This window comes from Talpa europaea, assembly GCF_964194135.1.
Source record: "Talpa europaea genome assembly, chromosome: 5".
Lineage (NCBI taxonomy): Eukaryota > Metazoa > Chordata > Mammalia > Eulipotyphla > Talpidae > Talpa > Talpa europaea.
This window is the reverse complement of record NC_140071.1, coordinates 134080765-134094298: the sequence shown is the minus strand read 5'-3', so window position 1 is coordinate 134094298 and position 13534 is coordinate 134080765. Positions and strand designations below refer to the sequence as shown.

At 48.4% G+C, this 13534-nt stretch overlaps 1 protein-coding gene across 6 annotated transcripts in view; it reads right to left on the bottom strand.

Annotated features, from left to right (window-relative positions):
• Positions 1 to 1592: 1592 nt before the first annotated feature.
• The window catches only part of KCNIP4 (potassium voltage-gated channel interacting protein 4), a gene marked incomplete at both ends in the record, with an annotated part of 891330 nt that continues 879388 nt past the window's right edge, over positions 1593 to 13534 (bottom strand). For all 6 annotated transcript variants that reach the window (XM_084233318.1, XM_084233322.1, XM_084233321.1 and 3 more), the window contains 4 exons: positions 1593 to 1640; positions 2929 to 2991; positions 3553 to 3657; positions 4788 to 4895. In XM_084233318.1, the coding sequence (XP_084089444.1) occupies positions 1593 to 1640; positions 2929 to 2991; positions 3553 to 3657; positions 4788 to 4895 (324 nt within the window). The remainder of the gene's footprint in view (positions 1641 to 2928; positions 2992 to 3552; positions 3658 to 4787; positions 4896 to 13534) is intronic.

Below are 13534 nucleotides of genomic sequence, written 5' to 3'. Positions count from 1 at the left end.
TGTCTGGTCACACATTTCATTCAGGTCTGTACTCACTCGCCACATCCTCAGAGCCTAGGATCTAAAATAGCTGCCTGCCCGCTGGCCTGCTCTTGCTGTTTCTCACTGCACTTAGCACCACACAATGAGGTCACCAGTCCAGAAAATGCCAGAAGCAAAGCATGGTATTTGTAAGCTAGTGATTGTAAAGTGTTGGAATAAAGAGCTATAACATAGTATACTGAGTTATAAACATTTTATTCGTTTTTTTTTTTTGAAATACAAAATGTGCACGTTGAGTTTACACAAACACGCGATGGCAGATTTCAGTGTACATGTATTGTACTACTCTTAATTTCTACACTGGTGCTAGCAGGGCAGCTTTCATCATCCTATCTCTACACCAGAATAGATACCTGATTTATTGTTGCAAAGACAGTTACAAATTTCCTCCTACTGAAGCCTCTTGGTGATATTTCAGCAAAACAGGGAAGGTGTGTATGTCTTCAGTCATGTGGCGACTTGCAATTTTGACTTAAAATCTTTCAAAAGAAATGGAATTATGGGAATTTTATGATGCGCTAAATCATAATGTAGTCCAGAAGGGCTGTTTAGCACTTGTATTCATTTTCCATGATCTTTTGGCATTGTAGTTTTCAACACGATGGAATTACTGGTGCTTTCAAAGTGAATTCTGCTTGCTGGTCATTCCTAGTAGGCATGGGGTTAGTCAGGTTGCTTTGTTCCTGATGGCACGTGACAAACGTGCTGTGAGGAGGGCAGAGGACAGACTAGGCCTTTAATGCTGCTAAGAGTGACTTGTTTTTCAGCATTACTCTGCTCTGACAGATGTCCTGGAAACGTCCTTGCTTTGATTCGTACCTTTTAGACTTTCATTTAATAACAATAGAAGCCTCAGCCTATAGGATTAAACAAATCCAAAATTATATACATTGTGCAGGCCTGTAATGTATATTGTGAAAAATTAAATGCTCATTAAATAAACTTTATGGTGCGTATGCTGACAGCTGGCAGTAAGCTAATTTAGTGTCATTGAAAAATGCCAGCTAAATGGATGTCTGTGACAGAAGGCAGCAGATCCATCAAAACTGGGACTGGGTGTGGGTTTGTTTTCTAATTGTAGTAATCTTGTTTATGTAAATGAAATTATAGCATACAAGCGTGGAAACTAATTTCTTGAAATTAAGTGCAGATGCCAATATTGTAAAAAACCATTGAAACGCCCGGGGCTGAATACTTACAGATGAGTAGCAAAACACTGATATTTTAAAATCACTCTTAACATGAAAGCCTCAATAGTCCCGTGGCTAGAGAATCCATAAAACTATATGCCAGGTTCTGTTACTTTTGAATATTCACAGGGTATGAAATGGTTTAGAACATCCCAAGAACTCAGTGGCGTTATGAAAAGGATGCAAATTTTTAACCAGAAAACTCAAATCTTTTGGGGGTTGCTTTATATTAAAACAAAGCTTGTTTGCATGATATGCCTCAGTGTAAGCTGAGCAGTCTATGCTACAAGGGCAGCTCCAACTGTAAGTGCAGTAGAATAGTTCACACCTCTCTGTCTGATTGAGAATCTAGCTGACAAGTTAAATCACATTTTCGAAGAGCTGCATGGAGCGCATTATGTTTTCATCCTGTAAGGGAGAAATAGAGCGGGATTAAACTCAGCGTATCTGCATCATTGTTCACTGAAGTCTTTGATTCTCTGCAAGTGATTGACAATATAGACCTTTTGCATTAAAAGCTTTTACATCCTGCAGGAAGAATTTGTCATTGGGTTTATCTGTTTTCCTCCTTTAAGAATCGTCCTGGCTGTTGCCCACCAGACTCCTGACTGCAGATAGCTTGTATTTCTGTACTTCCAAATAATGCTTTTTGTAAGAAAGTCCATTTAATTCACTTGGAGGAAAAAGCACCTGTTGCAAATAAACAGGCCCCAATAAAGAAAAAATCAAATACTAAATATTTGCAAATGTAAATCTCATTCTATCCATTCCCCACAGAGACAATGGAGAACTCATTTAGTTTTTTATAAGGCTTTGAACATCATCTGTTCTTATTTGCTGTTCACAGAGGGTTCTTGCGCCAGAAGGCCAGAATGGAAATGAAAGAGGCACTGAGGGTAAGACAGTGAGCTGCTGGCATTCCTGTAGCTTCCAGGCCCTATTACAGTGCGTCCGTGAAGAAGGAACAGGGTTTGTACGCGAGCCACCCTCATAAGAGTTGGGGGTCGGGTCACAGGTACTCAGGAATTACACCTTTTGTTGTGGTTCTGTTAAGGCCAAATCTGATCTTCAGAAAGCCTAGAAAGGAAAGGTCTCCCCGTGGCTATGTTCAGGCTAACATTTTCCCTATAAACTTAAGGGATAGACTTTGGGCATTTGAGGGGCAAATGGACACTATGTGAATGGTTCTCTGAGTTGCCTAGCGTAACAGTAACTGGTCACCAACTCTGGTGGACTCCCTCTGTTTGAAGCCAAGTAACATCTCCACTAAGCTGACTGAAAATTCACCACGTGAATTTTCTCAAAGATCACCGCACACGTTTAGGCAGTGATAGTTCTCTTAGAAATCAGGTGTTCAGTTTGGCCAGTGACCCAATTGGTATTCTAAGTCTGGGAAACTGTGACGATATACATGTTATATGCTAAGAGCAATTCAAATCATACTTTATCCTTGGCAAATTCTCTCTAAAGAATTTGGGGAGCAAAACTACATGCACAACGTTTTTATATCTAGAACTTCCACCTAGCCCCCCCCCCCCCCCCAGGGGAGGCGCTCTGTAATACTGACCAATTGAACAGACAGAGCTTACCTCAGCTGTGCTGCATTAAGAAGCTTAGCCGCATAAATGTTAGAATTTGCTCGGCTCATGGTAGGTAGCTAGAAGCAAAAGGGTTAGTTCTTTGCTTCATTACTTACTTTTTGGCAACTTTCAATGAATTCATCTATGGTAACGACTCCATCTTTATTTTTGTCCATTTTCTGTCAAGGAAGTAAAGAAGCAAACACTTTTCAGACTAAACACCCAAACCGAATAAGCTCAAGTGGCTGGAACAAAGCCAGCTGCTTGTCTTTGGGGAAGAGCGGCTTCAGAGCACACAGTAGGAGCTCCTTAGCCAGCAGAATCACACGGCTGTTTTTAGGCCGTTAACTTTTTCAACAGACAGTAAAGATTTGTTGGAGGAATTCACCACACTAGGTAAAATCTTGTCTTCTCGGGGACAGCTGATGCAATTTGCTGGAACGTTCAGAGCTTTGATTTTTCTCATCAAGAAACGGGGCTGATGGGGGTTTATAAACTGAGGCCTTGTGAAAATTGAGGACTCCACGTGAAACATGGGAATTTCTTAGTGTTCTAGCGAGGACGTAATGAGTTTCCCATATTACAATAAATTCAAAACCAATTATGAAGCTGGTGAAATGCTATTGTTTCGGCCCTGTCCATATCCCCCACCCCCTTGTTTGTTCGGGTTAATGACACTTGCAAACGTCGGAAAATTTACTGTTAGTTTCTCTTCCTCTGACTTCTACTTGCATTCCTACCTGGAAAAATGTTTCGACGTGTTGTCTGGGCGCATCTTCTTTGAGGACAGGATATGTGCATTTACCCATCATGTCGTATATCGCTTTCATTATGTCAAGCATTTCCTAAAAAGTAAAAGATATTCAAGTCTGGCTGCAAAACTGTTTGATAATTCACTCTGACAGCTTATTCTTACTCTGTTTCAAATATTTGACCTTTCTTTGATTCTTCATTACATGTCTTTGGTTGTCCCCGAGAAGCCATCAGCTTTAACAGTCCTTAAAAGTGGCAGAATCAGAACATAAGAATTCTGATCTTTGTCTCAAGATGACGTAAATTCCCACAAATATAACGGAATCAAGAAAGGAAATAACTCTGGTTCGGTGGTTGTGTTGCCACAGACTTCACATAAACTATATTTTGTATTGATTTATTATATAGCTTATCTGATTGTCACTTTCCATTAAGAATACAATCAAGTCCATGTCACCAGGACTGCACTATGACCTAACTGACAGGAATTTGTATTCTTATATTTTTCCCTGCTTGGCTTTAAAGAAGTCATACTGGTAAATTAGTCAACATATGACTGGTAAATGCCTGAAAATTTCATTTTTTTTCTTTTAAGATTAAGATCTAGTTTTTGACTTGTCATTTTCAATCTTAATAAAACTATAATTACTTAGACATTCAGACTTATCTCACACTTGTTGCCTCCCTGTTAAAAGTTTCAACATAAAACCTCTGGATTAAGTTGGTAATATAACTAATACATCTGCATTTGAGAATATCCATTCTATTGTAAAGATAATGTGTAGTTTGTAGAGCATGGGTGAGACCTTTTGAGATGTCTTGAGTGCAGGTAAGTTATCAAGATGTTTTCAGCATAGAACACGCAGTTTGTCAGGTATAATAAACATAGGCGGGGATAGAAAGGGATTGCAGGGGCCACAAGATACCTCAGGTTCTGGAGGCGACTGAGAACAGAGTATTTATTGTATACCAAGTAGACAGGACAAACTAGCTGCCCAAGATATGCTCGGTATACTGTGTGTCTCTATTTACTTTGGCGATTCACTGAAAACTGTTCCCTCTCATTCCAGATTTTTTACTAGAATACACTGACCACCACATAAAATAGTGTAGATTTCCTATTACTATTTTCAAAATAGCAATTGCAATTTCATTTTGAAGTTAAAAAATAAAAATGGTCCCCAAAGACCAGCTGAGCAGCATGGGTGAGGGCATTTCTTACCTCTTTAGTGATGTAGCCGTCTTTATTTATGTCATACAAATTAAATGCCCAGTTGAGTTTTTCTTGTACCGTTCCCCGGAGCAAAATGGAAAGACCCTTGATAAAATCCTAAGGAGAAATTAAAAGAAAAAAATGATACTTTAATTTCTAAGACAGTAAAGCACAAACTCTGAAAAAAAAAAAAAATTCTGTCATCTAATGGATGCAAAGCTTATCATCCTCTGGATTTTAAATCATTTAGTGACGTGACGAATGTGTTCTTGGTCATTTGTTTCTCTGAATTCATCGTGTGCATAAACCATTCTGCAGCTTTAACATGTAAAGCAATGTGTTGTTGAGATGACGTGGGCTTAGAACATTACTGACCCAAAAGAAAGCCTCTAAAGATTCTGATGGACACAAAGTCCACCTGACCTGCAGCTGCCGAAAGCCATGGCTCCTATGTAAGCTCCCTTGCCTAGTAAACCTGCCATCTGCTAGCCTGGGTGGGCAGCCCCTTTGTCTGGTCTTTCCTTGCCTGGTGTGTACAGGGACCAGTGACAGATCTCACCCAGGAAACCTGCAAGATTGCGAGTCAGCCTTTGGTGAGCTGGGCCAAGGGACTGAAGAAATGAGTGTTGGCAAAGGGAGAGCCAAGGGATTGGTCATCAATTTCTGGGGCCAAGGAGGGGTGGACTCTTTTGCTAGGTGCTTGAAGAATGTCACTTGAGTACAAGGATGCCCTGAAATGCCAACTGCTTTAATGTGCTTGTTTGAGGAGCGGCACATAGCCCACAAGGCCGACAAGGGGAGGGGAGGGCGTGGCGGACAGCGGACTTGTCTCCACTGTGGGCAGTTTCGCTGGTCGCCAAGCCCAACTGAAATGTATTTAAAGGTTGGAGGAGTTGAAATTAAAAAATAATGTCTCTAATATGTGTTAGCTTTTGAAGTAGCATGTAGAGCGGGAGAGCAAGATGAGCTGGAGACCTTAGCACACTGTTTTGCAAGGCGAGGACACTAGGCTCCAAATAAGGTACAGGTGCTTAAGACAAAGCCTGACTGATGCAGACAGGTGGAACCCCAGAATACTGAGAGGAGGGAAGAGGGGAATGTTACGGTGATGACAGTAAAGGGACAGAAGCCCCGTGCCCTCCCTGATGCAAGGAGAGCAAAATCCGCACCACCACCAGCCAGTGGGGCGGCCCCCAGTTCAGGAAGTGTTCCTGCTGTGGGAATATGTGCCCACCGGGCTGATTGATAGTGCTGCCAAGTCCAGCAAAAAGCCAAGGAAAGTGCCCAGGCATGGTGGATATGGCTACAGGGGTTGGGGGGGGGGGGTGGCGGGGGGAGTGACGTCTCTTTTCCGAGTGGGCAGGAGTCAGAGAGAATGACCATCCCCCGCTCGGCAGTGCCTTCGTGGTGCTGGGCTCAAGGTGCTCACTTCACAGCTTGGCTTACTCTAGCCAGCAGGGAGCCTTGACCCAATGAGTTGCATCTCCCTTGGTGCATGAGGCACTGGATGTCTATAAAGAGGTGCAAAAATTCTTAGGGAATTGGAAATGAAAGAGGCTGCCTATGCCACTGTCTTTGAAGACACTGATAGGGCTGTAGTCTCTTCAGCATGGAAGTCCAGGTACTGCAGTCCACGCCCAATCTCTAGCATGGGATGTGGATACCCAGCTTGAGCCCGTCATGAGACAGGGTATTTTTCAGTTGGAAGATCCACTGGTGATTTGGGCGAACTAATTCTGACAAAGTAGGGATTTGGAAAGGACTTGAGACAAAGGAGCTTGAAAGGATATTCAAGAGGTTAAAAGGGTCCAGTAATTGACCCAGAAGCAAATATGGCTTGACATTATGGCTGCCAGGACCCCACCTGAGATGATAAACTGACACCCCGGCTCTGTGTTGGTTGGTTGGTGAAAAGGCTAAATCCGAGCCATAGCCAGACTGGCCATCCAGCCCTGACCATCAGGAATCCTGACAGCTTCAGCAGAGCCTCAGGTTACTGTCCTGTTTGGGGCAGGTGCTTCCCATACCCAGCTAATAGGTGCAAGCCAGGTGAGGGTCATTGGAGGTAATTCCAATCCTGAGAAAACTTCCCCCAGAAATAAACACAGTGTGGCGACTGATACTACAGCTCCAGGACATGGTAACCCTGTGAGTTTTCCTGGCTTCCGTGGCATTATCAGTGGTTCAAGAGAAAACAAATGATAAAGTTCCTTTGACACTGCAAAGTAGGTGTTCTCCACCGTGAGAATATGGGGTTGCCTCTCCAACACCAGAGAACACGTTGGGTATTGATAACCCAACAAGGTCAGACTCTGCAAACCTGAATCGTTGATTCTGCCTCCAGGTTAGAGTCACCACACCAGCTGGGAACCAGTACATATGCACTCTGCAGAATAGTGACTGTCAAGCAATACAGATTTCCTGGAGGCCTCAGAAACTACCCAAGAGCAGCACCGAATGGGTATTGCACACCCGGCCTATAAAGGTTTGAGTAGATTGGTGCGGCCAGCGGCTCCCATGGATGACCATGAACCACCAATAATTGGACAAAGTAGTGTCCCCCCCCCCCGCCCCCATCTATGTGGCTGTCTCCAGCATTGCTCCCTTGGCCACAGTCTAGGAGTGCACCGCGCTGCCCTGGTTCTAGCAAATGCCTTTAACAGCACACACCTGGCTGCTGAGTCTCGAGATTAAACTGCACCTGGGAGAGGCAACGATGGCCCACTCAACTGGAAGCCTGGCTGCACGCATGCCCCGCCATATGCCACAGGATGGCACCTCGGGACCCGTCCCCACTTTAGTAAAATGGACCCTGTGTGCCATTGATGATGGACCCTGTGTGCCATTGATGATGTACGTTTAGCATGAGAAGATTTGCTTCTCTGCAGGACATCCTGCAGGCTGTGCTGGGGCATCTGCGGGGGATAGAACAGGTGATGAGCTCATGGAAAACCACTGTGCAGTTTCAGGGAATTGTTTGGTTGGCGGAGACTTTATCCCAGAGGTGGAAATTAACAAGGCACAAGCCTATCCAACACCTAAGCGGCTGAAAAACAAGTGCAAGCGTTTTTGGGGATTTGAGATAACTTTTATCCCCCGCCTGACACCGCACCTCTGGCCCTTACACGTACACCGCATGGTAAACAAAAGGCACACAGGAGGCGAACACCAGGCTGCCTGTAAGAAGCAAAAATCAGGCCTCCCCTGGTGGCGCAGCGGTTAAGTGCTGGGCTGCGAGGCTGCCCGCAGCCTCTGCAGCCCCGGTTCGTTCCCTGGCCGCTGGTGAGGGTCCCCCCACCCAAAAACAAAAAAAGCAAAAATCCTAGTGAAGCAGATTAAAGATCAGGGCATTTCCCAAGCCCTTCTACCATTTGAACTAGATGAGTGTGTGGTTCCAGAAGTAGAGCTTTGACACTGAAATGAAACAGCAGGAGAGAGCACACCCCCTAAGGCTTTGGTCTCATCTTGGGGCGACACCTGATCTGTTCCACAGAACATCCCCTAGATCTCACACAGCTCCTCCAGGCAGGGCTTTCATAGAGGAACAGCACAGTGAGACCTCTCCCATCCGCCCGCCTCTGCCATAGCTCGAACCCCCACTCTGTGGAGCAGCCTATTGGCACAGAGGGGCGCCCTGTGTGCCAGCCCACTTCTGCACAGTGTGTACATCCTCCAGAGGCCTCAGGCCCCATTCCTGTAGTGGCTCCCGGGAGCCACAGAGATGGGATGGGGAGAATTCCCCCTGATCCCCAGTGCGCAGATGGCCTGCCCGGGATAGCGCATCCCCAAGGACTGCAGTCACTGTGCAGCTCAACACCGGCACCGCCTGGATGGAAAGGGGACAAACCGCTGAGTCAGGGCTGGATTGAACTCAAGTGGTTGGGCCGATGCGCACTCGGGAGCCCTGGCTGTTAGCTCTTTACCCTGGCAGTTCCACTCTTAAGGAATTTGAACAATAATGGAGGCTCGGGGGTAAATGGTCATAAACAAGTTCTCATGGAATCAGGTTCTATGGAAAGACATTTGGGTTCTCCTGCAAGAGCCTAGGCGGCCCTCACTATCTCCACGTCCTAGTTAGGCACTGATGCCCCCAAACAATCAGGTAGCTGATGCCCTAGCTCAGGAAAAATCTGTAGCAACTGACCCTTCTTTGGATACAGCAGATTGGATGCATCCACTCGCCCTTGGAGCACCCAGGCGGGATGGGATGGATTGGGAAGGATGCAGGCTTGCCCTAGAAATACAGCCACTTGGTTAAAGCAATAGCAGCATGTCTGCATGCTCTAAACAATGCCTGAGATAACTGCCAAAGTGTTACAGGGCAGGGTGAGGGGTACGCCGGAACCCCAAACCCGCATGCTCTAAATGAGTTCTGACATCTGCTGCATAAGGATAAACCATACTGGGCCCTCCCTGGTGGCAAAGGGGTTAAGACGCAACCTATGAAGCTGTCTGCAGCCTCTGCAGCATGAGTTCGATCCCCAGCCAGCCAGGGAGCAACCCACATGGTGCAGCAGACCTTTCCTGTCTTGCCTGCTGCTCCCCTCAGCAGTGTATTTCAATAGATCCACCTGTTCTGCTCCCCACTCTGTCTTTGGTGAATCCTTTCACCCCCCACCCCTCCTCTGGCTTGTACCCCAGGTCTTGTATGCATAAATAAATCTTTTTTTTTAAAAGATTTATTTATTTATACAAGCACTGGGTACAGTCAGAAGCACGGGAGGGTGAGAGAATTCACCAGAGCCAGAGCGGGGAGCAGAGCAGGCAGAAGGACCGAAATACACTGTTGAGGGGAGCAGCGGGCGGCAGGAGAGGTCTGCGCGCCATGTGGGACCCTCCTCTGGTGGCCGGGGAGCAGCCAGGGATCGAACCAGCGCTGCAGAGGCCGCGGGCAGCTTCGCAGCCCAGTGCTCAACCGCTGTGCCACCGGGGAGGCCCTGCATAAATAAATCTTTAAAAACGTAAAAACCATACTCTACTGTGTTAGACCTTCAATAGAAAGAACACAAGACTGCCACTGTTACTGGGCAAGATAACATGACACGAGTGGAACCCAGCAAGCAACAGAATATTAAAGCAGATTTACTTACTCACAGGCAAGATGGTGGATGGACTAAAGTATTACCCCAGGTTTTAATACATTTGAGTGTTATGCATTGAACGACTAACCAACCTGTTCCCCATATGACAAACTGGGGACTCCTACAGAGATACTCAATACCTTAAAGGTGTGGGACTCTCGGGAAACAGCAGGCACCACTGTGTTGTGCTGCGGAGATACCAAGTCCCATCACGCCTGGGCAGAGGCGCTGCCCTAGAGCCAGCAAGCACGGGGCAGTTTCGTGATCTATTCAGGCCCACGGATGAAGGAGCGGTCCGAAGCCCTCAGTGGTTATTTTCAGGCTTTAATGCTCTCAGGGAACCAGGTACACAGGCGCACCAGGCAGGAGGCAGGCAGGCAATAGACCCTCCCAGCCCCTCACGAATCTTTACACTTTTCCTCCCATAGCCCTGAGTGGTGCTGCCCTTAAAGCCCAGGCTCCAGGCTCAGATGCGCACACTTACGGTGCCCACACCAGGCCCCAGAGGTCCATAACAGCTCCCCAACACCTCCCTTAACGCGATCAAGGCCGCAGGTTGTAGCCACAGAGGCTGCTGGCGCAAAAAGCCTAATTCGCTTTACAGTCCACCATGTCAGGGTTTTTTGCTGTACAGTCATCATCCTTCCACAAGTTTCCCTTGGCGAATGGGGAACACTGCATCCATGACCCCGAAAAACAACAGAATACAACAAAATACAACTAAGTCCAGTCCACTAAGGTTTTGGGGCACCAATCTAGAGGCGAAAAGACAAGGTTACTGGCGCCAGCAGACGGCCCATCAAGTCGGCTGTTGCATACAAGGGGGATCCACTCCACTCACTCACGGATCTGCTGTCACCCGCCAGGAGCCGTCAGCCTCCCGGCCTGCGCTGGCTGTGGGGTCGGCCACCAGCCAGAGACGACATCTACCCCAATGCACCGGACGTCGGCGACACATTCCGTACTCTTTTGGGGGTAACCGATCAGTCCCCAGGGGTCCTCTCCCTGCTGTCACTCCCGCACTCGGCCTCCATAACCACCACCTGACAGCAGACCCGGCGTCAGGCCAGCCCTTTGCACAGGCACATGGGTCGGGGCCATGGACACAAGCTTCAAAGGCGGCCTCTCGGCCCCGGCTCCGGCTGGGGTCCCCACCACAGCCGCGTTCCCCGCCCGTCCCCCGAGAGTGGGCTCCTCTGGGCCTCACCCTCGGCCGAGAGAGAACGGCATCACTCAGGGTGACGTCGACAGGGTCGTCCGCATCTTCAGCGTCCTTTCCGCTGCTTAACATCTCCCCACAGCTGCAGAGCCCCCCGAAGGGCCTCCTCCTTCCCCTCCCTCGGCAGCCTCGGGCTGCTCTCCTGCCCGCCCTGCCCCACGCTGACCTGTCCGCAGGGGCCGCTGCCACTCCAGGCTGTGCCCACCGCAGCTCCCCTGCCAGGAGCACAGCCGCGCGCCATGGCCCTGGGAGAGCCGGGCAGCGCACAAGCAGCTTCGGGCCCCCGAGGCCCAGGGGCCTCTCCTTGATTCTCACCTCCTGAGTGTGCAAATGCGCCCACCCACTCTTGGGTTCCACAGACATAACGCATCCACCTGCACAGTCCCCGGCCTTCTGGCGGAACTGTTAGTCCATCCGTTTCTTATCTTTGCCTCAGCGCTGGGCAGCTGGGCCTTGCAGGCCGTCTCGCCACACACGGTCTTGTCCTGCAGCTCCTCGTCCAGCTCCTGTGCTCCTGCAGCTCCTGGACTTTGGCCACCACCTGTCTGCTGTGGCGCCTCCAGCGCAGTCCTCAACTCCCTGTGTCCTGGGGACGCAACTGCCTCAGGCCACTTCTGGGAAGGTGCCCCTCAGAGAGGAGCCTGCCACACCTCAGTCCCTCTCAAGGTCTTCAAAGGGCTCCTTACCCATCTGCGTCAAATCCTGCCCAGTAGTGGGGCAACCAGGTGCATGGCACGCAGGGGGCCAGCCCCCCAACCCCTCGAGGTCTCTCCTCTCTATAGTCACTCATCCACTCGTAGCCCTCCTCTGAGGGACGCCATCCTATGGTGCAGCCTCCAGGCTCAGGTGTACCCACTTTCGCATGCCCACACCATCCTCCAGGTGTCCACCATCAGGCACTCGAGCCCCGCCCCATGCTCCCAGGAGCTCCCAGGCGCCTCCTGCATTAACAAGATCAAGGCTGCAGGTGATAGCCCCTGAGACTAGTGGCGCAAAATGCCTGATGAATTCACTTCCCCTACAATTACCTATTGGAATTTGCAATGGAAATTCCCACAGGACATAACCCTGGGTGCAAAGGAACTACTTGGTCTCCCCTGGGTCCCAGTGTGCTCCCTCAGGTGGGGGTGCTGGAACATACTGTGCATTGAGTAAAAGGTACAGCACGAAGGGGGAAGTGTTGGGGTCTTGGTCTGGCAGGTCCCACCCTAGTCCACCTTTTCCCATCTAACCATGCTGCCTTCATGCTCATGAAACCTCTTGCCAACCACTCGGAGCACCTTGCAAAGGAGGGGAGCATATGAAACTGTAGGGGTCAATCGCACAAAACAAAATGGAGCAGGGCACCAAGAGGATGTGCCCGTCAGCAATGGGAGGCTTCTCACCTGCTCCCCACTCCTGAAATAGTATCTCTGCCCTCTGTTCCCGCAGTAAGGGCCAATTTTAAGGGGAGAGCGTAGACAGTCATGAGTTATGGAGAACATGTTGCTGAATTATGTGATCGAACCCAGTTAAGACCTTTGTAAGTTGTACCCCCAAATTTAATAGTAATGTAAGTCAATAAAATTTAGTTAAATAAAAAAAAATAGGGAGAAGAAAAGGCCTCTGTATAAACTTTTAAAATTCTTGTGCACAGGTGTAGAGAGGCCTGCTCTTCTGGGGTTGCCTCAGACAAGCCTCCTGTCTAAGCTCCTGGCTTTATGAAAGCCACCACCTGCCAGCCAGGAGTGTCTGCTTTCGTTGGTCTCTCCTTGCCCATGGTGGATGGAAGCCAATTTCGATGTCACCCAGGAAACTCCCAAAGTGGGACCCCGCAATCTGTGAAAGAAGGTTGCATCTCTTTCCTAAGGAACAAAAATGACAAGGGGGAGGGGAAATGTCTGGTTTCCATCCTATTACGATTAAAGCAAAAACAGAGGAAAAGGAAGAGAGATTTGAATTTATAGTAACTCAGTCTTGCTCAGCAGTTGAGCTTTATTTATTGACTAAATTGTTATAGGGCAGCCCCGATATTGAACAGGTTGCCTGGCTGTGGGTCCTCACCCGCGCGCTTAAAAGGGACTTGTGAATACTCCACTACAGGCACCCACAAAAGATTAATAAAAGGTTTATTTACAAGGGAAAAGGAAATAAGGAAAATGTGCAACTCAGGGAGAAAATAGGGAAATAAAGTCTTTAATGCGTCCTACTCTATCCGACGACCTGGAAACCCAAAGGCACTCTCAGAGCTGGCTGGACGCTGCGAGCTGGCGGAGAGTCAAAATGGGGGACCCCTCCAAAGCCCACGTGTCTGGCTTTATACCCACCTGGCTGCTGAACCCCATCCTCAGGTCCCAGCCCCCTTCCCTTTGGTGGGGATGGGATTTGGAGTTCCCAGTGTCTTTGGCTTTGGCCTGGGGTGGGGGTGGCGTCCACAAAGCCTGTATGGAATTAGCTTTAGGACAGCCTTTTCCCCC